The 26,567-nt window shown below is 37.0% G+C and overlaps 1 protein-coding gene across 1 annotated transcript in view; it reads left to right on the plus strand.

Annotated features, from left to right (window-relative positions):
- The window catches only part of _Bre4 (glycosyltransferase), a 331,653-nt gene that overhangs the window by 302,169 nt on the left and 2,917 nt on the right, over positions 1-26,567 (plus strand). The window contains exons 2-7 of the mRNA XM_073088507.1: positions 15,154-15,255; positions 21,647-21,851; positions 22,218-22,513; positions 23,468-23,603; positions 24,950-25,047; positions 25,583-25,772. Of these exons, the coding sequence (XP_072944608.1) occupies positions 21,682-21,851; positions 22,218-22,513; positions 23,468-23,603; positions 24,950-25,047; positions 25,583-25,772 (890 nt within the window). The 5' untranslated portion in view covers positions 15,154-15,255; positions 21,647-21,681. The remainder of the gene's footprint in view (positions 1-15,153; positions 15,256-21,646; positions 21,852-22,217; positions 22,514-23,467; positions 23,604-24,949; positions 25,048-25,582; positions 25,773-26,567) is intronic.

Genomic DNA, 26,567 nt, shown 5'->3' on the forward strand with positions numbered 1-26,567 from the left:
TAAAACACACGACCTAAGTCGAAGGTCGACCTATGATTTTACAAAGTTGTGTTAAAAAGTGCTTATTAGTAATTCGTTTTCATTTGCTATTACTGTGAAGGACAATAACGTGATGAAACACACAAGAGTTCTTTAAAAATGTTCTGAAGCGCGAGTGAAGTCTACCAATTCGCATTTGCCCAGCGCAGTGGAATTTGACCTAAAACTCGCTTACTTTGAAGAGATCCATGTCCAGCAGTGGGACATTAGTTTGACGTGGAATTAATAGTGTACATATATTAAAATATTGTCATGAGTAATAAGTTGTAAGTATTCAGTAATCAAGGAACACATTTTAATAACATGTAACTAACACATGTGGATATAGTACAAAAATATAACAAAACATGTATTTGTTATATAAAGTAAATAAAGAATATTCGATTATTTTCTTGTTTTTTTTGTTAAATATCCCAATTATATTTTATATTAAATAGGCGGCATCTGCTGTCAAACGTCAAAGTGCGTTTTGTTATTTCAGGTTCGTAAATATTTTATTGGAATTCATAATTTAGGAAATCTACCTTTTTATGTATAATTATGAATGAAGATTTGAAAAAGGCATAATATTACATAAGCTAACACCACTAAAGTGAAATTAATAATTTACTTGACGATATTAAACATAAATCAGTTTTGTTGAAATGCAAAAACGGAACGCTTCAGAGGGACACATTTGCTTACCGAAGATAAGGAATCTATCTGACGTTAACTTTAGTTGGCGTTGTGAAAAAAAATTATTGAGACGACAGTAACAGATAGTTTGAATGTCACAATAAAACTCTGGTAGCTAACCGAGTTTAACTGTTAGTAGATTATTGAGACCGGCCGTATAACAACAAATACTAAAAATTAATAAAATAAATATAGTTCAAAAAACTAAAAAACACGCTTTTATGATAAAATCCACTAAAAAGTAGAAAATAATTTTCAATCTAGGAATAGTTGATTTTATCATAAAAGCGTGTTTTTTAGTTTTTTGAACGATATTTATTGCTTAAGTAGCCTATCACTGCTTCATCAAAATAAATTCAACCTCTGTCAAAAGGATTTTAAGCTGTAATACCACCCAAAATAAAATTGTGACGAAAATAACTCATAGATCATAGTTTTCTTAGAACTTAATACTTCATTAAGGAATTTCCTTGAATTGAAGCTAAGAAAACAACTTTCTTGTAGTTAGTGCTTAATTAATCTGTAACTGAGTTAAATTATTTTCGTTCGCTCATTAACCAACTCATAATTAATTGATAAACGTAATAAAATATGAAAACGATTAAATTTGTTTCAGTGTTTCCATCATTGTATATTTTGGTCATTAAACTTGTTCATAGTGTATGATAATACAAAATAAATATCACATACATTATATAAAATATGACACGATACTCTTAAGATGGTAGATCTCCGCGATACGACGTGATGGGTAACTCTGTTTTGTGATGTGTTTAAAATTCGTGGTAAAACAAATACGAAGAAATTACTCTATCACGGTAGCAGGGTATCAGTGGTCGACGTTAGGTAGAACTCTTACCTTATCTGGGATTGATTGCAGATGTTCATAAACAACTGCCATATACTCGTATGTACTTCGATGATATAAAAATAATAAAACCGAGGTGACATCATATTCCCCAAATGATATTATAAACAAGGCAATTTTCACCTAGTCTATCCAATATAGTATATACCTAATATACCGACGGGTCCTACGTAAACTGGTGCAAGTGCGTTTTCACAACTTTACAGTAGAGCGATTTGAATGTTCTGATGCGTGTAACTTTAACATTATTCACGTATAATGTAGTTTTTTTTTTCAAAAGGATTCAATATTAATACCATTTTAAAATTTTAACTATGTGTGTTGAATAATGTTAAAGTTACATGCATTAGAAGATTCACATCGCTCTACTGTAAAGTTGTGAAAACGCACTTGCACCAGTTTACGTAGGACCCATCGATACAGTTCACGACCTAAAAAGTGGATTAGGTGGTCGTATATTGTTGATAAGTAGCGATATCGGTAAAATGTGTTCTTTATGCTGGCTGACGTGACGTTATTTTCCAAAAAGCTCTTTCTTTATTAAGGTCTTTTAGTAAATCGATTTAAATCCACTCATGAGGCATGCGGCTTAAGTGTTTTATATTTGATAAATATACAGAATTTGTAGTTTTTTTATTATATAGGAGTAGCAGACGAGCGTGGAGTCCACCTGATGGTAAGTGGCTACTGCCGCCCATGGATATTTGTTATCAACCCCAGACAGGATTAGATATTCCTACCTGAGGTCGGCCACAGATGCACCGCTACCGCTGAGGACTGAAGGAAGAAGCTGAAACGCCTCGGAAAAGTATGTCAACCTTACGACACCATTCAAACCAGAACACAGCCAGCAATTTGAAACCACCTATTTAAAATCACATATAGTACCTCTCGCTTTTAACTTTTAACCTCATTACTCACAGGTGGGCCGCTTCCATTTGCGACTTAATTAACAAAAAACACGTCCATCGAAGTTCAACCCCCAAAAAAGGGTTTAATCAAACGATTTTTACGTAACTGCGTGAGTAATGAATCACAACGAGTGGCAGTGACGCAACATTAATCAGGCGCTGAAAAATGTTGCGTTGGGGACGTTTTCACACAGGTTTAGGGGAGATTGGGGTTAGAAGGGCTATAATCTCTCATTATTTGGGGAGGTGGGGCTTTTTGAAAAGATGCAATAGAGTTGTTTGAAAGTGAAGCAAAAGCGTCTCCATTCGCATAATTGCACTCAGGTATTACAGATCGGCATTGGTGATTATTTTGTCCTAGGTGGCTCTATTCTAAGTTTTGTGCCTTTTTAGTGACTGGAGGGAAATTTTTAAAAAGTTTATCTAAATGAGAGCCAGATATAATTTGCAGTTCACAGAAGTCCAACTTTTTAGATGAAACATTTGTTACGTAAAAGGTGACACTGGGACATTACGTTACATTAACGATATTTAATTATTATCTATGAAGAGATATAAAGAAGATTATTGGAATATATAAAGATTTATGAATAGATATGATATGATAATGATATTTTTTGTTTTGTAATAGTTTCACGTCTTAATATGTACACGACACACGTGTATCTATTTCTTATTAGAAACTGTTTTTAACCAATTACATCTATTATATTTCTTTAGCTGTTTCCATTTAAAAGGAGTCTAACATTCCAAAATTATAAGTTAATTATTAGTTTGCGAGATATAAAGAGCCATTAAGATAAACCAGACACAGTGGCAAACAAAAAGACAAAGAGGTTAAAAGGAGCTCTTATAATTTTAGGAAACACAGACGAACAGTTTAGTTTAATTGCTCTAAAGGATTCATAATTATACTAGTCATAAATATTTTAAAAGTAAAACGTGAATCGCAAAATTGTAAAGCGAGAGAAATAAAAAGACATACAAATTAAATGATGGAAGATGAATTCATTTTTAAATGTCCATAATTTGATATTTTACATTACGCTTCGATTACCTGTAGCACTACCATGAGTTGGCATAGAAACGCCACTATAGAAATTGTAAATAGAAAACTATTGTCATTTTCTAGTGAATAACATAACTACTATCGTTACGGTATTTCTTGACAACGTCTGTCAAATTAATGACTCATGGGACCGAATTTGTATGGCAATAGATCATAATGACATTCGCTAGCGATTTGATTTCGATAGGTTTTTTACGTATCGAGTTACGTAGTGGCTCACACTACGGATTTTAGTTCTACGAGTAACCACCAGAGGCGCTGTACAATTTTTCATACATTTATTTTACGCAGTCGCTAGCGAGTAATACTTTTGTAAACTCATGGTAGTGCTACAGAAATGCCCACGGCCACCGTATTTCCGTTTTGTTTTAAAATTTTGAAAGCAAAATGACCGACTGCCATGAATAAGTGTAATAATAAAAAAATATAAAAGCTAAAAAAATAAAGCGTATTTTAAATTTCATATTATGCTTTGATCTTTTGAAATACCACGGCCACTATCTATATGTCGGTTTTATTTTAAAATTTTGAAAGCAAAATGGCCGACTGCCATGAATAAGTCTAATAATAAAAAATTATAAAAACTAAAAAAAATAAAGCGTAATTTAAATTAAATATTATGCTTTGATCTTTTGAAATACCCACAGCCACTATATTTCGGTTTTATTTTAAAATTTTGAAAGCGAAATGGCCGACTGGCATGACATGAATACTTTTTTTGCAATTCACAGATCGGGACTTTATATCCGGCTTAAAATGCCACCGCGACCAAGTGGCACACGCTCGTTTAGTTTTCAGATTATTTTCAGTGAAATAAAAAGGCATGCATTATTTTCACAAGCATAATGCTCGCATTCATCAGGTACAAAAACAATCCTACAATATATTTTTTACCCGACCGCGGAGGGGAATGTTTTTGGAACAAATATATTTATGTATGCAATATGCCTGAATATATATATATATATATATATATATATATATATATATATATATATATATATATATATATATATATATTTATAATATAGGAGTAGCAGACGATGCATGCAGTCCACCTGATGGTAAGTGGCTACTGCCGCCCATGGACATTTGTAATCAACCCCAGATAGGATTAGATATTTCTACGTGAGATCGGCCACAGATGCGCCGCTACCCCTAAAGACTAAGCTGGAACGCCTCAGAGAAGTTTGTCTCCCTTACCACACCCTTCAAAACGGAACACAGCAGCGCCTAACACTGTCATTATAAGGCAGAAATAGGTGTGGCCGCGGTGTCGCCAGAGTCGAACCACAAAGGGTTCTACCACCTTCAAAGTAGGTATGTAGGTATGTCTCATTTTTGGCACGTAGCTTGACGGATTTTAACATATGAAGTGTCGTTGAATTTGTCTAAATTGTAGAAGTGACAAAGGCTCTATTTTTTACATACGCTTGAAAAACTTTAACCTCCGTAGTGAGTAACAAATTATAAGAATACTGCTTTAATTTTTATATTGTGTTAAATATTTCGTAGTGGTTGTTACCCCCTATATATTGTCGCTGTAGTTCCGGGACCAGAATAGGGCTACAGTATCCCCTGACTGTCGTAAGAGGCGACTAAAAGGGGGCTTCCAGGGTTGCGGGTGGCAAGAATGGGAGCACGAACCGCCTGGCCAGCGACCCCCGGGAAGAATAGCGGTATGTGTGGGATGCATACATCCGTCGTGTACATCAGATGCTCACCTGGGCGGAGCCCAACGGGGCAACGCGCTAAGCGGACTCCAGTTGCGTTCCTTTGGAGATCCCGGAGTCCTTTATACAGCGCCGAGGACGACGACCGGGAGGGTTTTAGTGCGGTAAGAATCCCACATAACCCTGTGTCGCTCCCACGGTACCGGGTACCTTTTGAAGTTAACAAAAAAAAAATACCTATTAACTAGTTAAAGTAATAAAATAATTATTTCCCAATGCCTAAAACCAGTTTTAATCAATATCTCCGTGTATGTACGAGATAACACACGCACAGATAATGATTACGATAAATTATTAACGTTAGTACGTTTAGTAGTGATACGAATGCGACACGTTGTGTAGTTTTTGGAAAATAGAATTCTTTTGGTTAAGGAAGTGGTTTAAAACTGAAATTCGTGTGAATATAATTGTGAATATTCGTTACTGTGTTAGTTTGGTATATTTTTCATACAGATTTGGCAGACTATTTTTTTAAGTCAGAGGTGAGGTAATATTGCCGACCTATTTTTTTATTTTCGCATAATAAATTGACTAGATATTTTTGTTTTCTGGACAACGGCTAAGATCAACCGCCAACTTCAATAATTTAGCTATCATTTCATTTTAATGTTTATAGATTTTTTTTTATGTTTATATTTAATTTCAAGCCATTTGTTCTGCAGGGCGTGCCAATAAATGAAACATACACAAATACATTACCCTCCGCAGCGGATAAAAATGTCTAGCCCGCTAGGGTCGTAACATGAGACAATCACTTATTTCTGCTCACATATTTCTGCCTAATAACAGCAGTGACTACTAGTAACTTATTATAATCGCCGCGTCGAAGGCCACTATTGATAAGTGACAACAGTTTTTCCTGATCTGTGATATAGTGTATAAAACGATAACCGATAACCGAAACGATAACGATAAAATTAAAACATAAAAGCCGTATTAAGTACTAGATATTATTCACCGCACGTCGATAATATCGAGAAAGACTACATTACGGTGAGGTTAATTTCTATTATAATATAGGAGCAGCAGGCGAGCATGCAATTCACCTGATGGTAAGTGGCTACTGCCGCCCATAGACATCTGTAATTAACCCCAGATAGGATTAGATTCCTACCTGAGGTCGGCCACAGATGCGCCGCTACCCCTGAGGTTGCCGCTGCCTCTGGGGATTAAGCTGGAACGCCTCGGAAAAGTATGTCTCCGTTACCACGTTACTCCGTTACCGTCCTTTCAAACCACAACACTGGTGTTATAATGTAGAAATGGGTGGCAGTGGAGCCGCCAAAGTTTAAGTTTTTTTTTTTTTATAATATAAGAGTAGCAGACGAGCATGCAGTCCACCTGATGGTAAGTGGCTACTGCCGCCCATGGACATCTGTAATCAACCCCAGATAGGATTAGATATTCCTACCTGAGGTCGGCCACAGATGCGCCGCTACCCCTGAGGACTAAGCTGGAACGCCTCGGAAAAGTCTGTCTCCCTTACCACACCCTTCAAACCGGAACACAGCAGCGCCTAACACTGCTGTTATTAGGTAGAAATAGGTGTGGCGGTGGTGCCGCCGGAGTCGAACCACAAAGGGTTCTACCACCTTCGAAGTTTTATCTTAATGACAACAAAAGTGTAATAATTGATTGTACGAGTCAATCTTGCATACGAAGGTTTCCGTTCCACATAATTATCATTTTATTTTATTTTTCTTCTTCTTCGAGAGAGAGCTCAATGACAGACGGACAGACAGCGGAACCCTAGAAAAGTGACTCCGATATTAACCTAAACAAATTTTTTTATTAAAAATTCAATGATACATTTTTATGAAAATGTTAATATTCAGAACAAACCAAATTAATTTAAACGTTAGCCATTCTTTGTTTAATATCAAATACGTTCATTACAATTCCGTCCGCGAAACGCCGAGAGGAAAACATTTACGTACTAATTCGCATCACTCCCAAATAAAGAATTAAATGTAGAACCGTCTGTTAAAATGGCGTTTTGGAAAAGTAATTTTGTAGGGCTGCAGCAGACATACTTTTAGGTAGGGATGTTGTGGATGAAATCTCGGATCGGGGGGGTTACTACCATCTCATAAAACAATATTATTTTAATCATACTTTTACTTTTTTTGCAGGAAATTTAACTTTTTAAGCAAAATGTGACAATTTCAGTTGGTTTTATACAATGGATAAGCGATAAAAATTAATAAGGGTTTAAGTTTATTCAACTGTGTATGACGGAATATTTTACTGTTGTAAAGAGGAAATAAAAGTTTCCTGAACTATGATGCTTTTTAAAAGATGGTGGCAGACCCCCTGGCTATGGGTACGGATTTAAAAAATATATTATATCGGTTTCAGATTATCCGATACTTTAGGTTATGGATATGGCATTTTAAAGGAATTTAGAAAGGAAAGAAAATATTGTTTGATTTTATTTGTAAAGTATCTGTTCAGTCTCGGCTAGGTCGGTCGATAACTTCATAATGGTCTCTCATTTAAACTCCCTGTTTCGAAATTATTCGAAACTTCCATATTGGATTCGGTTACGGTTACGAATCTCCGTAACATTTTAATTTTATATTTAACATTTTAATTCCATAATCGTTTAGCATGGGCGATCGACTATTTACCTGCAGCGTTTAAACACACTTATTACACGCAACTATTTTTAAACGCTCGACGCAGCAACAAAACGCATTGCAGTACGAATGCAGTCACTAAAATGCGCGACTTCAATAACACCTAATTCACCAAGCAGTCAAAACTTAATACAGCATCCATACAATCGCGAAATCGCAATCAAAATGCGAATCGCGAAATGGGAAGTCAAAAGTAGCATGTCTGCTACGGCCCTAAAAGCCATAACAACTTACGAAGCAGGTCACGTGCTACTGAATGACGTAAAATACATTATTTTAAATAAACCCGGGAAAAATTTTCAAGTCCCGTTTGGTCAACGTTTGTTGAAATGGACGTAGGTAAGGGTTGGTTCACATGCTTCTTTGAAATTATAGTTTGAATTCAAAAAATTGAGCAAAGATTTTAATATAATACATTCTTTGGCTCGACCTCAGCTCCAGCTACTTAACGAGTTTTAACATATTATGAGGTGTCGACTCGCCTAAACATAGGTTTAATTTTTAAGCAGTCCGTTTTTTGTTTTTATAATATGTAATTCGTCTATTTCAATAATTTATATAACATTAAAATAATTTCAAATGAAAGAAACATTACCTACATTAAATTTGAAACATAATCGAATCATAATTTACTTCATTCTAATGACAATAGCTTTTCAAAATTATAGAAACAAAGCCCTAAACCGTCGGCATAAATAATCAAGGTTAAAATTTGAGCTTTTATTAATATAAAAAGCATGAAACGTCGTTATAATTCCCGTGAACCGACCCTAACTCTAACCCCGCTTCCGTCGGATCCCGTATCCCGGGAAATGGTTCAACCCTTTTGTGCGAGATTTTTCCCACCCCGCCATGTGCAAAATATTTTTATTGATATAACGGAACGCACATATATGTAGATTTGGATCCGTTAGCTAAGGTAAGTTTACTTTTATGAATACCTGGATGACAATACTGATTTAATTACTATTATTATTATATACAGGTTGGCAAATGAGCGTGCAATTCACTGGAATATGCGTGGTCACTGCCATTCAAGGAATTTTTTAATCAACCGTAGATAAGGCTTATATCTAAGATCGGCCACAAAGGAGTTGATATCTGAAAAGTAAGACTAAAACTGAAACGCTCTGAAAGAGTTCCGGGACCAGAATAGGGCTACGGTATCCCCTGCCTGTCGTAAGAGGCGACTGAAAGGGGGCTTCCGGGGTTGCGGGCGGCAAGAGTGGGTAGTTCGAACCGCCCGGTAAGCAACCCCGGGAAGGGCGGCGGTGTGTGTGGTCGCATGCCGTCGTACGCACCAGACGGTGTGGCGAGCGTCAAGCTCACCTGGGCGGAGCCCGACAAGCAACGCGCTAAGAGGACTCCGGTTGCGTTCCTTTGGAGATCCCGGAGCCCTCTACGCAGCTCCGAGGACGGCCACCGGGGGGGTTTTAGTGCGGTAAAAATCCCACATAACCCTGCGTCGCTCCCTCGGCACCGGGTCCCTTTTGAAGGTTTCCTCCTCGTAAACAAAAAAGGCCTATACGAAAAATAAATAGGTATACTTTATTTCATTTAATTTCTATGAACACCTATCCTTTAGTCGACTCATTTCTCGTACTCATTTCTTACAGAGTGAGTAAGCGATACAATAAAGATAATCGTTGCACGATAAAGATAAAAACGTTAGCTTTTGAGATAAATGTGTGATTATGATTGCACAGGTGGATTAGCCGATATTTTGAGTTATGGCGAAATTGATTCGTCATGTTAAAATTATTGAATAATCTCATTAGCAATTGTTTTATCATAGTACGATTATGCTTATTTACTTTATTAAATTAATGACGTTTATTTTTGAGACTTGTTTGAGAATTGTTGCAAAAACAAAAACTGGACACATAAAAACATGGCCTGTGATCATCCCTCGATTTAGACGAATCTAACGAAATCTTATATGTTAAAATCTGTCAAGCCGTTTGAGCTGTACTTTACCCTCCGCAGTCGGTTAAAATTGATCATGCATTCCGATTTATAGTATTGTAAGTGTACATGAAACCTTGGAGTTCTGAGACGGGTTATCTCTGCGAAATAAGTTAGAATGCCTGTTTGAACACTGAACTAAGATGTGAACTAAGTTAGTGTCTCCGCCGTACCCCACAGGCTAACTTACGTCAGCATTTAACACTGCTATTATTAGGCAACATGAGTCTGTGGTACCTTGGTAGTTGAATACGTAAGGCGTCTACAAACACTACTTAATTTCACTTATACTTATCGGAACCTCTCTTACATTTTCAGACACGACATTTCCATTTGGGTAACAGTTCTTAACAAAAGTTCGCTTGTCACGCTGAAATTAAGATACTACTCATAGACGCTACTCACACACTTGCCGCAGGGGCAATCTAGGGACCAAGGGTGGCTTCGCGCCCCTGCTACACTGCCACAGGGCCGATTTCGGAAATTGCCCCTGCTTGCCTACATACATCACAATTACAGGCTTAAGGGTCATCCCCCACTCTTACACCCTATACTGCCCCTGCGGCAGGTGTGTGACTAGCTCGCTTAAAACTAATTCCTCTGATAAAATTAAAACTTCGCCTTAAAACATTCTAAACATTGATGTTTGTGAACAAACACGTGTTCCGCTGTACACAACTGGCGCTCAAACCAGATGAAAACAACTTTTTGGAGTTTAAAACATGTCACATGTTTTAACTTTTGTGTAAAAATATTTTACTTTTACCGTTCTACTATTGAGTGACCCACATACCCACACATCCACGTTATTGTCAGATTGAATAGGAAAAATCATAGATATATTATACTAGGATAATATATGGGAAAATTATTCATACCCTTGAAAATGTCTTATCATTTTCATATCACTGGTGGAATCTTAACTTTAAAATAACAAACCGAAAATCAAAATGATATCGTTAGCGATCCGCGTGACGGGGCGGTCACCATACCGGTCTTCCGGACGCGCCTTGGGTTCCGGGTTCGATCTCCGGCCAGACACCTGAATGATGAATTTGGATATTGTCCTTTTATGTGTCTGTGTGTTTGTGTATTCGTTTTATGTATGTGTCCATGGCACCCATGACACAGGTAATCCTAGTGTGGGGTTGTGACTGTATATAGTATATATAATCTTTCAAAATTCTATTCTGAATGGTTTATTTAATTTATAACTTAAGCACTCCTGGATATCGTGAGGTCACCTACCATCTTATAGACCGTAACTTCATTTACCACTACACTCCTTTAAAAATACGAAATGAAAAATATTTTCCCCAATTTTTCCTTACTCATTATACCGTGAAAAATAATAAAGACCCTAGAAATATTTCAGTATCTAGCTTAGAAGCATTCAAAGAGTAAAAATAACAATGGCGGGGGTGTAAAAAAATACGCGACCGCTACAAGTGGTGGCTTTGTGCCTCGCCATTAGGAGACGAGGAATATTGAAGCGAAAATTCTATAAATTTTAAGAACAAACAAAAATAATAATGACTATGAAAGACTGAAGTTTAAATATTTTTATGCAAGTTTTTAAAGCTAAAATAAAATGATAAAAAAATGTGAGCCGTCACGGGACGCCTGGCAGATGTGAAACATCGACATTATTTTGTAAAAGTAATATGCAGAAAAGAACATATTGTGATAGGAACTAAATATGTCATAATGATAAAATAAAATATTACGTTTTTTTTCCAGATAACGATGACTATTTATTGAATTCGATTGCGCATGGCGACGCGTCGCCACACCGTACACACTACTGCATATAGACTGTATATATATACCATCGTATAGCGTGGCGACGCGTCGCCACGCCAGAAATCGGTTTTACGTGCGGCTATAGATATTTCACATCAATAATGATAATAAATAGATAGATAATAAATCATATCTTTATATATTTTGTAAATGAAATATCTATTTAATAGAAAAGACGTGTGTTACGGGACTTTTTATCCACGAAAGAATCACTTCTTTTCTTTTTGGTTTGATTTGGTTGGTTGGTACTAACAAACTACTCGTAGTAAGGTTTAACTTGGTCACTTCGTATATAAGTCACCCGGCATAGTACTAGCGAGTCAAGTTTCCAAAGTTCCAATTTTCAATTGTCAGCAATTTAATTAAATGCACATCTTTTATTTTCATAAAATTTCTTCTTTTTTTATATAATATAAGAGTAGCAGACGAGCATGCAGTCCATCTGATGATAAGTGGCTACTGCCGCCCATGGATATCTGTAATCAACCCCAGACAGGATTAGATATTCCTACCTGAGGTCGACCACAGATGCGCCGCTACCCCTGAGGACTAAGCTGGAACGCCTCGGAAAAGTCTGTCTCCCTTACCACACCCTTCAAACCGGAACACAGCAGCGCCTAACACTGCTGTTATTAGGTAGATATAGGTGTGGCGGTGATGCCGCCGGAGTCGGACCACAAAGGGTTCTACCACCTTCACTCCAACATTTCGAAATAAAAACGGTTAGTTTCATTAAAGATAAGAAAAACAAGTCAAACACAATGATTGTAAGTTCCGAGCGAAACTTCCACGCGATTTAAAATTGCATTACGAAAATTCAATTTACAAAATTAAATTTACAGTTTTCCCGACCTTTATTTCCGGAATTTTCACCATTTTGGTATGATGCCAAACATCTCATACTTTAATGGATTCGCTCCAACATCCGTTCTGGTTTCGAATTAATAATTTAATCAAATATATTATTTTATATGGATTGGCAATTCGACTGGGTTGGTTGTTAAAATTTAAATGGCACAATATGTTTTGACCGACGTGTGCATTGTTTTACCCAAAGACTCACACACAGAAATGTACATGTACCAACAGATGCCGGCGCACACAGGCTAAATGTAATTATTATGATTATTTAATATAATCTGTCTTGACACTGGACTCCGAAGTTAAGTAGCCACTCTCGTCTATGAAGATAATTGGCCCCAAATAGACTTATGGCACGACCATTACAGTCATCAGGAGTGGCGACGCATCTGTCTATGCGACGCCTTAAGTAGAACCCCTGTACCCTTACCATGAGTTTTTACGTTTTAACAAATATGACTGTTTTGGTATTTGTTTAAGTATTGGCCTATACAGTTTTCAAGTTCTGACACAATCCGCAGGGGCGCTGGTTGTAAATAGTAGGGGCAAATACGTAAACAAATACCAAAACAGTCATATTTGTAAAAAAGTAAAAACTCATGGTAAGGGTACTGTTCTATTCCTATGGAATTGGTCAGAGATTTCCAAGGGCGGCAGTGACCACTTACCATCAGGTGAACTGCATGGTCCTTTTCTACTTGAATCTTATAAAAAATCATACAAATCTTGCCTTAGTACGAAGAGTACTATCTACCCCCTGAGAACTCTAACTATATAACAACTAGTGGTGCCCGCGGCTTCAGCCGCATTTTAAAGAAATAATATGACATACATAAAACGGAAACTTTGTACCTGCATTGGAATGACAGTGGTGCCATCTGTCGATAATTAGTCTTACCAATGAAGGTGGTAGAACCTTTTGTGGTTCGACTCCGGCGGCACCACCGCCACACCTATTTCTACCTAATAACAGCAGTGTTAGGCGCTGCTGTGTTCCGGTTTGAAGGGTGTGGTAAGGGAGACAGACTTTTCCGAGGCGTTCCAGCTTAGTCCTCAGGGGTAGCAGCGCATCTGTGGCCGACCTCAGGTAGGAATATCTATTCCTATCTGGGGTTGACTACAGATGTCCATGGGCGGCAGTAGCCACTTACCATCAGATGGACTGCATGCTCGTCTGCTACTTCTATATTATAAAAAAAAAAAAAAAAAAAAAAAAACTCCCAAACCCTCGTGGCTCTTGGACAACAACTTTGCTAAAGATCATCACTTGATCAAATGCATAGTTTCCGATTCTATAACTACTTACGAATTAAAAATTAATTTAAAAAAACTTTTCCCATGGACTAAATTGTGAATCTAAACCATTCTCAAGTCCCCTTGAACACACACAACAACTTTCATCAAAATCAGTCCATCGTTGAGGAGTTCAGTGACATACATAAGCACATAAGAAATATATATATATAGATTTCGTAATGCTGTCTTTCTTACCATATCATTGCGACCAGACCCACAACAGCTTACATTGTTATAAGACACAAATAGAGAATTAAAAAGCTTTTTAATTTGGTAGCATGCCAAACAATTGCGTTTACTGCCTACGAATGCACAACGCCAGCTAATTTCACCCTTGGTTCCCTTGCAAACGTAAGCTAGCCCGGGAAGGGTATTATATTTTGACATTTACGAGATAAATCTGTGACCACCATTTTACTAATGTTGTATTAGCTTTTACTCACGGCTTCGCATGCGGTAAGAATTTATCTATCACTCGGGAACAGTACTTTTTTTCACAATTATTAAATTAATATTCAATTATTATTAATTACACGTAAAAATGATGGCATTAAAAAAAGGGAAAAAGAAAATTATTATTATTAAAAAAAAGACAAACCCACTGAGTTTCTTACCGGATCTTCTCAGTAGAGGTGGCGTTACGACCCGGTAGTAGTTTAAGAAAATATTGTAACTGACAATTAGTAAGTTTCGCCGTTGTCCTATACAAATAAATATATTTCATTTCAGGATAAAATGTATCCTATGTCCTTTTCTAAACCTTTGACAAGTTGTGCACAAAATTTCATGACAATACGTTATGTAGTTAAGGCGTAACAAACAAACAAACTCACATTCGCATTTATAATATTAGTAAGAATAGTTAATAGCGCTAAGCGACTTAGCGTTGTTATGTCTACTTACCATAATGATGCTCTGTTTTGGAGCGAAACCATTTTTTGGATGTGTGTTTCGTGATGTATATTTTTTTGCATGTGTTGCTTTTTCTGCCTAATAACAGCAGTGTTAAGTGCTGCTGTGGTTTGGTTTAATGGATGTGGTAAGGGATACATACTTTTCCGAAGTAAAGTCCTCAGGGGTAGCGGCGCATATATGGCCGACCTCAGATAGGAATTTAATCTTATCTGGGCTTAATTACAGATGTCCATAGGCAGCTATAGTCGCTTACCAGCAGGTGAACTGCATATTATAAAAAAACGTGTATCCTATGAGTGAGGCAGAGGAGACATACTGCATGATTCAAAATACATATTAGTAGCGGGTTATTATATATAAATGTTTTCCGTCTTTTCAGATCAATAACGATGGCCACCCAAAGAAATCCACGTAAACACTTGCAGTGAGGACAATGGGCCACTTCCATCGAGCTCCATCTTTGAACAGTATCCAAGCTAAGGTCAGTTAGCCCTACAGGTACAGTTCTAATCAGGATAAGAGATTTTTAAATCCCCTTCGATATTAACGTATAATCTTATATATAAAATTCTCGTGTCACAATGTTAGTTACCGTACTCTGCCGAAACTTTACCGATTTTCACCAAATTTTATAAACATATTGAGTAGGTCGGAGAATCGGCTACTATCTATTTTTCATACCCCCAAGTGATAAGCGTTGTTCACCCTTAACATTTTTTTTATTTATATGGCAACACGACGTTTGTCGGGTCAGCTAGCACTTGTATATTATAAGTTTAAACGCAAATAATTTATTTTTTCTTCTTTTTAATTGGGCGCAAACGCTCAAGGCTTCATGGCGTCCTGGTGACGTCACGACTTTGCATTTTGTCAGTGCTCCATGAGGAAAGTCACAAAGATTGTGTATATTTGTATTAAGGCATGACTTCATTCGCTCTTATTGGTGTCATCATGTCAATAGAATACCTAAATACTACGTTTTTTCCTTAAACTTCTTTCGTTCACAAAATCCGAATAAAATTCATAGGGACAATAACAAAGCTATGTGATCACTATGAATATTCCAATTAAAAAAGAAACATATATATTGAATCGTATTCGTATTTCAATTGACTTTCTTTAAAAATGTTTACAAATAAATTGTATTCTTGTACAAATTACTAAGATAGAGGATGAAAAGAATGATGATTTTACATAATACTAGCGGACCCGGCAAACGTTGTGTTGCCATATAAATAAAAAAATGTTAAGGGTAAGCATGAGCAACCCTTATCACTTAGGTGTATGAAAAATAGATAGTAACCGATTCTCAGACCTACTCAATATGAATATAAAATTTGGTAAAAATTTAACATTGTGAGACGAGAATTTTATATATAAGATTAGATAACTTTATACAAAATGAATTAAAAAAATTAACATAAGAACAGAAAAAGATATCGCAACCTTAAGTTTTACAGTCATTTAACGGAATACACAAATTTTATTGAGGCTAAATATTATAAAATATTCTTGAACCGTTTCAGCGTTCAAATATAAGAAACCTCGGGAAATATTAAAATATTGGCGCTACGAGCGGGCATTACCCCAAATTGAACCAATACATGTAAATAATTTATGATTCGGGAACCAGGGGAGCGTGAAGATACCTGCTGATACGAATCTCAGCTTTATAATGTGAAAATGTGAAAATTATATTTGAAAACCTTACGTAAATACTTATATTATTATAAATGTATTTAAGGAACTTTTGTTGTGCCAAAAACAGCTTTCTACACTCATAGCCCCACAGCAACATTATCTTTGCCGTACCATGAAAACACATAAAAATGAAAACACCCAGACTAAAAAAAGAAATCTTTTTATATATATTTCTTATTAATTCTTAAATGTTACTATTTAACTTTCAGCTATTATATAAATGTTTATTCTATTTAATAATGAAGTCTCCTGTATTATGACATTGAATTTGACATGTTAATTAGTGTAAGTGATTAATGTATCGTTCTAATTAACAATAAATAAATAAATAAAAAATAAAAAAGGTTAAGTACTAAACGAGCATACATAGGCATCTGTATCTCCATATGAAACAGCGGTTGTAGCTGAAGCCGACTACAGTTGCGTTGTCAATTCTAAGGTAGGCTTTCCATCTGAGGAGATTGTCACCTTTTATGTAGGTCGTCTAATACTTTTCCGACTGACATAATTTTCTGAGGCATTCCAGCTTCGCCCTCAGAAGCAGCGATGCATCAGTGGCCGAAGTAATATAGGACATTAATTTTATCTAGGGTCGATTACAGATGTCCATGGGCGGCAGAACCACGTACCATCAGGTGGATATATTATCTGGTTGACTTACAAAACGTTTATCGCTCAAAAAGCTTATCTGTTTTCGTATATATATTTTTTGTGCAAAATAACGTCAATTGCATCATTTAAACCTATTTTGCACAATTGTGTGCTATCATATCATAATTTCCTGCATATTCCAAATATTATACCGGAAATATTTAACACCGTGTTGCTGACTAAAGTAGGCTATACTATATGATATGACGATTAGGTATCTATTCAGTATACAATAATAAATGCAAATTATACAATACTTAGGCGTTGGTATTTATGTTTTTTACGGTAGTCTCACTTTTAATGATGAAATGATGATGAAAAATATGATGTCGTCTTCGCAAAAACATGTGTCATAAATTATTTAAATATATTTTGTTCAAACCACGAGGAAAAACGCAAATATTGTAACTATGTTCATTTATGAAGTCTATCTGAACTTTAGAAAAGCCTAATGAAGACTACAGACGTGCCTATAAAGAAATTTAGTGACGAAAACTTAATAAAAAAAAACTAGTAAAAATATAGTGTTATAGGTTTTATTGCTTAATATTATATTGTTATGCGTAACCTACACAAGAACTGTATATTCATAAATGTTTAAAAATCTTCCGGACCTTATATTTCTTAGGTGAAACTTACAAAGGACTGAAAATACCAACAGGTGTGCTTTTGTCTAAGTTTCGTGGAATAAAAACCGCAAATATAGCTGAACGAGAGCAAAAATAGCAGTGAGAAAAAAAAAATAGTAGATCTAATAAACGTTCAAACGCGACGTTCTAACTTTGTCCTCAGGGATAGTACCGCATCTGTAGCAGAATTCAGAGAGAACGCTTGAAGGTGGTAGAACCCTTTGTAGTTCGACTCCGGCGGCACCACCGCTACACCTATTTCTACCTAATAACAGTGTTAGGCGCTACTGTGTTCCGTTTTGAAGGGTGTGGTAAGGGAGACAGACATTCCGAGGCGTTCCAGCTTAGTCTTCAGGGGTAGCGGCGCATCTGTGGCCGACCTCAAGTAGGATTATCTAATCCTATCTGGGGCTGATTACACATGTCCATGAGCGGCAGTAGCCACTTACCATCAGGTGGACTGCATGCTCGTCTGCTACTCCTATATTATAAAAAAGAACTCTAATTCTATCTGAGGTTGATTACCTACAAATGTCCTTGAAAAGCAGTGGTCACTTACCATCCAAATATCTCATACACCTAAGTATGCACTTCAAAATATTTTTTATCTCAATCTACCTCTCTCTTAGTTTCACCGTTCCTTCATGTCATTATTTCATTAATCAGAAATTGCAAATAAGCGATAATTGAAAATCTATAATTCTTTTGTATTCGTCGATTATGATAATGAATTTTGCAATACCGTAACACATAACTATTGTAAACGACATAGTAAACCGTTTTAATGATTTTTGATGTAGAAACGGTAAAAGTTTTGTATAAAACTTGTATTCGTAAGTAATTTTAATAATTTGTTTTCATGATAACAAATGATCAATTATTTTTAAGGCGATAGGTTTATATCCGATAGTTATTACTGAATATATACTATTTCTCCCTAATAACAGCAGTATTTAGGACTGCTGCGTTCCGCTTTAAAGGGTGGTAAGGGAGACATTGTTATCCGAGGCGTTCTAGTCTAGGCGACTTAGTCCTCAGAGGTATTCGTACCTACGCCTTGAGGTCGGTAGGACACGAAATCTTATCTGGGTGGATAACAAAAGGCTATCAGCAGCAATAGCCTCTTATCAGATGGACTCCATGTCATTTTTTGCCTCTATATTGCAAAGGCAAGATAAACGCTTTACGCTTTCTACACTCACAGCCCCACACTAGGATTCCCTGTGTCGTGGGTGCCATGGACACACACATAGACAAATACAGAAACACCCAGACCCAGGAACAGATATCTAAATTCATCATTTAAATATCTGTCTGGCCGGGGATCGAACCCGGGACCCTTTGCGCGTCAGACCGGTATGGTGACCGCTCCGCCACGCGGGTCGTCAGATGATGTTGATGTTTGTAGAACATGAAAAAATCTAATACTCTCGTTTTGCGAACTCAAAATAAACGCTAGCCATGTGTGGCCGTTTATAAATAGATTATTCACGAACTAGGTCCACACTATAACCGGTGAACGGAAGAAGCCAGATTTCCATCATTTATTCATACACATTCGCTATACGTTACTAAAATTCATAGTACAGCTGCAAACGGACGGTTTATTTTTAATATCAGTAGCACTACCATGAGTTGGCATAGAAACGCCACTATAGAAATTGTAAATAGAAAACTATTGTCATTTTGCTAGTGAATAACATAACTACTATCGTTACGGTATTTCTTGACAACGTCTGTCAAATTAATGACTCATGGGACCGAATTTGTATGGCAATAGATCATAATGACATTCGCTAGCGATTTGATTTCGATAGGTTTTTTACGTTACGAGTGGCTCACACTACGGAATTTAGTTCTACGAGTAACCACCAGAGGCGCTGTACAATTTTTCATACATTTATTTTACGCAGTCGCTAGCGAGTAATACTTTTGTGAACTCATGGTAGTGCTACAGACTATTTTACGGCGCTGCAATCTAGTCTAGACGAAGATTCCTGTTCTTCTGAAAAAAGGTATAAATAACATTTTCATTGCCATTTTATGCTATAATAAATTCTTACTATGAGTTATATAAACAAAATTTAGCATTTTATAAGAAGAGGTTATCTTTCAATAGCTCATGAAGAATCCTAAAATTTAAAACAATGTTTAGTAGAATCATCATCATCGTGAACCCATTATTGTCCCACTGCTGGGCATGGCTCTCCTCTCAGAATGAGAAGGATTAGGCCATAGTCCACCGCGCTGGCCAAGTGCGTATTGGTGGACTTCACATACCTTTGAGTGTTTTTTTTATATAAATCGCTCAGATATGCAGGTTTCCTCACGACGTTTTCCTTCACCGTTTTAAGCAAGTGATAATTAATTTATAATAAGCACATGATTTAGAAAAATCAGAGGCGCGTGCCTGGGATTTGAACCTCGGACCTCTCGATCGAGAGACCGGGTTTCTTAACCACTAGGCTATCACTTCTTGCCACTAGGCTATCAACCAATAAACTATTATAATTACTCAACTCTTTCCACCATTAAACAGCATATTTCAAATTATTCGCTCCCTAAACGGTACATTTCAAATTATAAGCTTTATACAACGTATTTAATGTACCTACTTCTTATTCTGTGCTAATAGACTCAACCCCTTTCATAAAATTCATCGTTCCATTGTCAGCAATGCCATTGTTCTTCAACTGTGACATATTTTATAAGGCCCCGAATTTTTAAACCATTCCTCGTCGGAGAGAATTCTTCGGAGGTTGAGAACCGCATGGCTGCGAGTGAAACGACGAAGAATATCATAAATGCATGCGATGACGTCAAGCGTAACCCTTTAAAATTGAACAGGACTTACTTACGATTATTTACGTTTCAACTTACTCTGCAGGGGTTGTGGTGCATCTAGTGGAATTTCATCGTATCTGAACGTGGGCGCCGCCAGGATTATTTTCAGTGGGGTGCATGGTGTGGTGCGAAAAGTGGTTTCGCTGACGGAGACGTATTTCCTGTTTGGTTCTGACGAGTTTTTTTTAGTTAATAAATACATGTTTCAGAGATTTCTTCGTAAGCGAAGTGGACTTTTCTAGCTTGGGGGGTGCAAGTGCCCCCCCTTGCACCTCCCCGCCGGCACCCATGTACGAGTATCTGAGGTTGATTGTAGATGTGTATGATGTGATTGTACAGTCGTTTGAAACTCCTATATCCTAATCCTAGACTCAATCCTTCTCACTCTCAGAGGAGATCCATGCCCAACAGTAGGTTAGAAACAGGTTGTTGATGATGTTTTTGCAGCGTAACGCTGTTTGTCCACCAACTTCGGCGCCGTCACTAATTATCGGTATCGGTGATACCGATAATTAGTGACGGCGCCGAAGTGGCGTACATATATTTACTATAGCAGCTTCTCCACCGCACGACCGTCACCCGAACACCGTCATCCTGGCCGCCGATATTCCGAGTAGATCGGCGTAACCGCTAGATCAGCACCGAGTTTTTGACGGGCCGATGTGCCGGCAATGTAAAACACATCTTCAAAAAAGGTGCAAAAAGAGCTCTCCTTCAAAGCCGGCGATGCATTGGCGACTCCTCTGGTGTTGCAAATGTCCATAGGCGACGTTAACTACTTTCCATCAGGTAGCACGTCTGCTTTATCGTCAGGGTCAAATATATAAAAAAAAAAAAAAAAAAAAAAACATTGGATCTTGTCCATACACAGCCGTCACACGAGTGACAGCTGGAACAAAATGAACCGCCGATATCCGTCGCAGTGGACACACTATCGCCGTCACGGCATATTTAAAATCGGCCCAAAATAATCTCGTTCTCGGTATCGGCTTGGTGACGGTGCAGTGGACAAACGACCAGACCTATAATGATTATTTTTCCCAACAGCGGTCGGTGCGTGCGCGTACGCATCGCATGCGTTGATGGGCGCAGTGCCGGGCGGCGGGCGGGCGGCGCGGGCGCTCCGCCTGCTGCTGCTGCTGGTGCTCGCGCTGGCGGCTGTGGAGTACCTCTTCGGCTCCATCCTCGACGCGTCACCGCTCCGCACTTACCTCTACACGCCGCTGTATAACGCTTCGCAGCCTACTGACAAGTTTGTGTACATTGTTATCCCCTATTTAACTAAATAAGGATCTTTCAGTGACTGCTAAGTATACGGCTCCATAAAGATTTGCTTGATGCTCATATTCATTATGCAAGGAAGTCCAAAATAATGTGCGAATCTTCTTAATAAGTAATTTTGATTACACTCGGTAATTGAAATAAACTTAATGATTAAATATAATTTGACACGGCAAAATACAAAAAAAAAATATTCACTACTATGTATTATTATTATTTCTGAAATTCCTTTCTAACTTTGTCACACATCTCTTTGGCGACCTTATACAAATTCATTTTAATGATTTCTAGTAATTAAAACAACCTTTTTTAAATAATCACCTATCTTCATTTTCAGAGTCCACGACCGATTGGCCGCCTGGGCTAAAAGATTACCAGTTTCGGCTATCGACGTTCAGAATCCCGAAACGCGACCTCCGAACCATACTAACCCTATCGTAAATAATACTACTTCACAAGCTAATAAGGATATATCATCGAATATGACTGGTTCTAACGCCGTGGATACCAGTACTCCGTTGTTAATCACAAAAATAGTGGAGGGATTGAAGAATTTGGTGACCCCAGAAGATGAGGAATTAAAGAATATAGAGCCTGTGATGTCGCTCTGTGAAGATGAGCCTCCAGATTTAGGTAAGCTTCTGATGCGTTTTTGTCAAAGATCTCCCGCCGGGCTAGTTGCCCGAGGAGTGCCTGTGCTCCAACAGTCTCAGTTCGGAGCTTTTTTTTTATAATATAGGAGTAGCAGACGAGAATGCAGTCCATCTGACGGTAAGTGGCTACTGCCGCTCATGGACATCTGTAATCAACCCCAGATAGGATTAGACATTCCTACCTGAGGTCGGCCACAAATGCGCCGCTACCCCTGAGGACTAAGCTGAAACGCCTCGGAAAAGTCTGTCTCTCTTACCACACCCTTCAAACCGGAACACAGCAGCGCTTAACACTGCTGTTATTAGGTAGATATAGGTGTGGCGGTGGTGCCGCCGGAGTCGAACCACAAAGGGTTCTACTACCTTCAAAATGTTGTATATATGCAAGATGTTGTGAAAACTTCGATAGCGTGATTCAGAATACATTTAGTACCATCACTTGACGAGTAGCGAGAAGTCGCCACACGTTAGGATTTTTATCCGACGGCGCCGATATATGGTTTTTGAGCGCATGTATGTCCCATTACTACCATTCTTTGGCACACTATTTTAACATATGAGGCGTTCGGCTCCATTACTTCCCGTTTGAATTAATCATTTTAAGCAGGCGGGTTTTTATTTTCATGTTAATTAAAAATAACCGATCAATTAATTTACCGTGTACAAAAACTTATAAAATTAATAAATAAAATCAAGATTATTATATAAAACTAGATGAATATGTAGCGTTCTTCTGTAGTTCAGAATAATTGATAAATTGCCAAGCCCTATAAATAAATAGTACTAGAAATAACTGAACTGATTTTAATTTCGCTTTCACGTAAAATTAGAGCACTTGTAAATACATATTTATTTTTTTATCCCGGAAATATCGGATTCCGTCCCTGTAGACAAGATCCGTTGTGAAACGTTACATCTGTTTGTATTTTTGCAGGTCCTATACCAGTTAACAAGACTGATTTGGATCTTGATTGGGTGGAGAAGAAATACCCAGAGGTCCAAAAAGGTGGTATGTACTCACCACCGAATTGTACTGCCAGGCACAAAGTTGCCATTATTGTACCTTTCAGGTAAGTTTTGATAATTATAGTATTTTTAATATTTTCTTTATGACCATTGTTTTCATTTTCATTTCTTTATGTGACTATACATTTCGGAAAAAAATTACTGCAAAATTTACGGCAATTTATAATACCTATTTTCATTTGCGTTTTTAATTAACAAAATAACCAAGTATTTAACAAAAATATAATGTAAGTAGTAACATACATATAATGTAAGTGATATAAATAAAATCCTAGTTGAAACTATAGCGAAACAGCCTAAGTCCATTTAGAGCCATATTATCAAAGAACTTCTGAGGCAAATGGCAACACGACCCTAATATTTCATACTAATAGGACATCACACGACTCGGCAAACTTCACGAAATATTGCTGAAGTAAGAACCTCCCTTAGTTTTGGTCATAATTTCTGAAAGCTGAATTTTTCATCTAGACGTGCTTTTGACAACTGGGGTTGATTTTGTTTATATGTATAGCTTCAATATTTATATATAGCTAGTGGGCCAGAGTAGATGTTAAATTGCAACAAAAATAATTTTAAATTTTGAACAACAGCGCCACCGATTTTGGAGATTAGTATAAATATAATGACTCGTAAATTAATATTTATTGTTCTGTTAGTAATTCGACGCTTAAATCATTACTTATTCATACTTTTTTATTGCTAACAAATAATAAAAATCGGTTGACTCACAGAATAAATATTGTCTTTCACAATTTCTTTATAAATTATGAAAACTGCTACACATTATTACGTAGATTTAAAATTCTAAATACGTCTGGTTTAATCTTTTGGGGCCAGGCAAGCTAACTTGTTTATCTCTCACCTACGGAACTTGTCCCTTTCTACCTCCACTTCCCTTAAGGGCACGGAGAATTTATGTTTGCGGAAGAACGATAAATTGCAACCAAGATTGTGTAAGTGAAAATCAGCAGTTTAGCGGATAATTTGCGAGGGGACCGTTTATCGAATACACCTATAAATTAGGGTGGCAAAAGGTGCTCGGAATGGCGACATTCGAACCTTGTCCAATAATACTCCCCTGCTATCCAACGAAGTATTCTTATGTTTTAGCTGACAAATACCTTCTTGTTTACAGACACTTGCGTCATTATAAGATTTTATGCGATTGGTCGACAAATTATTTTAAGTTAAACAATTTTAAAAGCATTTTTTTTTAGAATTCTGACTCGGAATTGAACATCTATTTTTCTCTATACCTTTCATTGAGTATCTCTATCTATTCTTTCAAAGAATATATAACTATGAGGCATACATTCGTTAACATATCAAGGTCTAAAATATTCCTTTGCATATTTTTTTAAACCAAAATATTGTTACTTAATTTCAGGGATCGACAGCAACATTTAGCGATATTCCTTAACCACATGCACCCGTTCTTGATGAAGCAACAAATAGAATATGGAATATTTATTGTTGAACAAGATGGTACGTTAACTATTTCAGCTTTAAGAAAAATTTTTTGAGAACTACATAGTGAGCGAAGTTTGTAAGATGACTTATAATGATTATATATTTTTTTCATCCCTTAACTAAATCAGATGATACATACCTGCTAAAGGTAACATCATTACTATAGTTTTCCGGAATGTATTGCAGTAATATCAAAAGTTTTGCCTTTTTGTAGGCCCATAGGCAAATAATATCTTCATTATTCGTATGGCGGACCAGTCCACCGTAGCAGTCTGATATGCAGGGAGTTGCGGGTTTGATCCCCGACCAGACAAACATCTGAATGATGAATGAGTCCCAGATATCCGGATGACGAATTAAGATTACTGTTTTGTGTCTCGGTATTGATATATTCGTCTTCGTGTGTGTGTCTAATGTAACCACGACACAGGAAAAATCCTAGTATGAGACTTTGAGAGTAGAAAGCCTTATCTTTGTGTTTGTTTAAGGTAACCATGACACAAGAAAAATCCTAATACGTAACTTAGAGTGTGGGACCCCTTATTTCCAGGGACCAGTGAATTCAACCGAGCCAAGCTAATGAATGTGGGGTTCGTGGAGAGCCAGAAGCAGAAGCCGGGGGGTTGGCAGTGCTTCATTTTCCACGACATCGACCTGCTGCCCCTGGACGAGCGGAACATGTACTCCTGTCCGCGCCAGCCGAGGCATATGTCCGCTTCTATAGACAAACTTAACTTTAGGTAAGTTTCTTTATCTACTGTGCTAGTTAATCGTCCGTGTTAAGTTTTTTGAAACAAACGAGCATGAAGTTTACCCAATAAAATGAAGTCACGACTGCCCATAGACATCCACAAAAAGGCCCATCTGTGGCCGCCTAAGATATATGGCTATCTACATATTATCATCGTCATGTTATGCGAGTATTTCTTCTGTACCGTGTTCTTTAAACCTAAAAAGCAAGTAGAAACACTAATTAAAAATTAGAAATAAGTAAGGTCTCATAACTTAACGAAAAACTTAATAATTGACAATTTAGCAAGACCTTATCTACTTCACAAATAGATTTTTTCAAACGGCTCTTATTTTAAAATACCAAACGCTATTGGGGTTGAATTTAAACTGATAAAAATGCTTTCTAATAAATAAGATTTTTTATTAAAAAGCAAACATTATAACTTTTAAACATATGCTACTAGTTTTCGCCCGCGGCTTCGCCCGCGTTTAAAAGAAAATAATAACATACATAAAATTTAAAATTCGTACCTTCATTGGAAATTTGGAATGACAGTGGCGCCATCTGGCGAAATTCTGAATCCTTCGTGGGCTCATGGACAACAACTTTGCTAAATATCATCACTTGATCAAATGATTAGTTTACGATTCAATCCTGACTGATATCGATTAAAATAATCGACTTTTTGATCTAAAACATCGATTCTCCGATTAATCGATCTTAGATCGCCATCCCTAGTTCCCATGGGATTTCCGGGATAAAAACTATTTTATGTCCTTTCTCGGGTTTTAGACTATCTTTG

The sequence above is a fragment of the Epargyreus clarus genome, unplaced genomic scaffold (genome assembly GCF_041222505.1).
Source record: "Epargyreus clarus isolate Ecla_fem2 unplaced genomic scaffold, WU_Ecla_fem_2.2 ptg000027l, whole genome shotgun sequence".
NCBI classification, from domain to species: domain Eukaryota; kingdom Metazoa; phylum Arthropoda; class Insecta; order Lepidoptera; family Hesperiidae; genus Epargyreus; species Epargyreus clarus.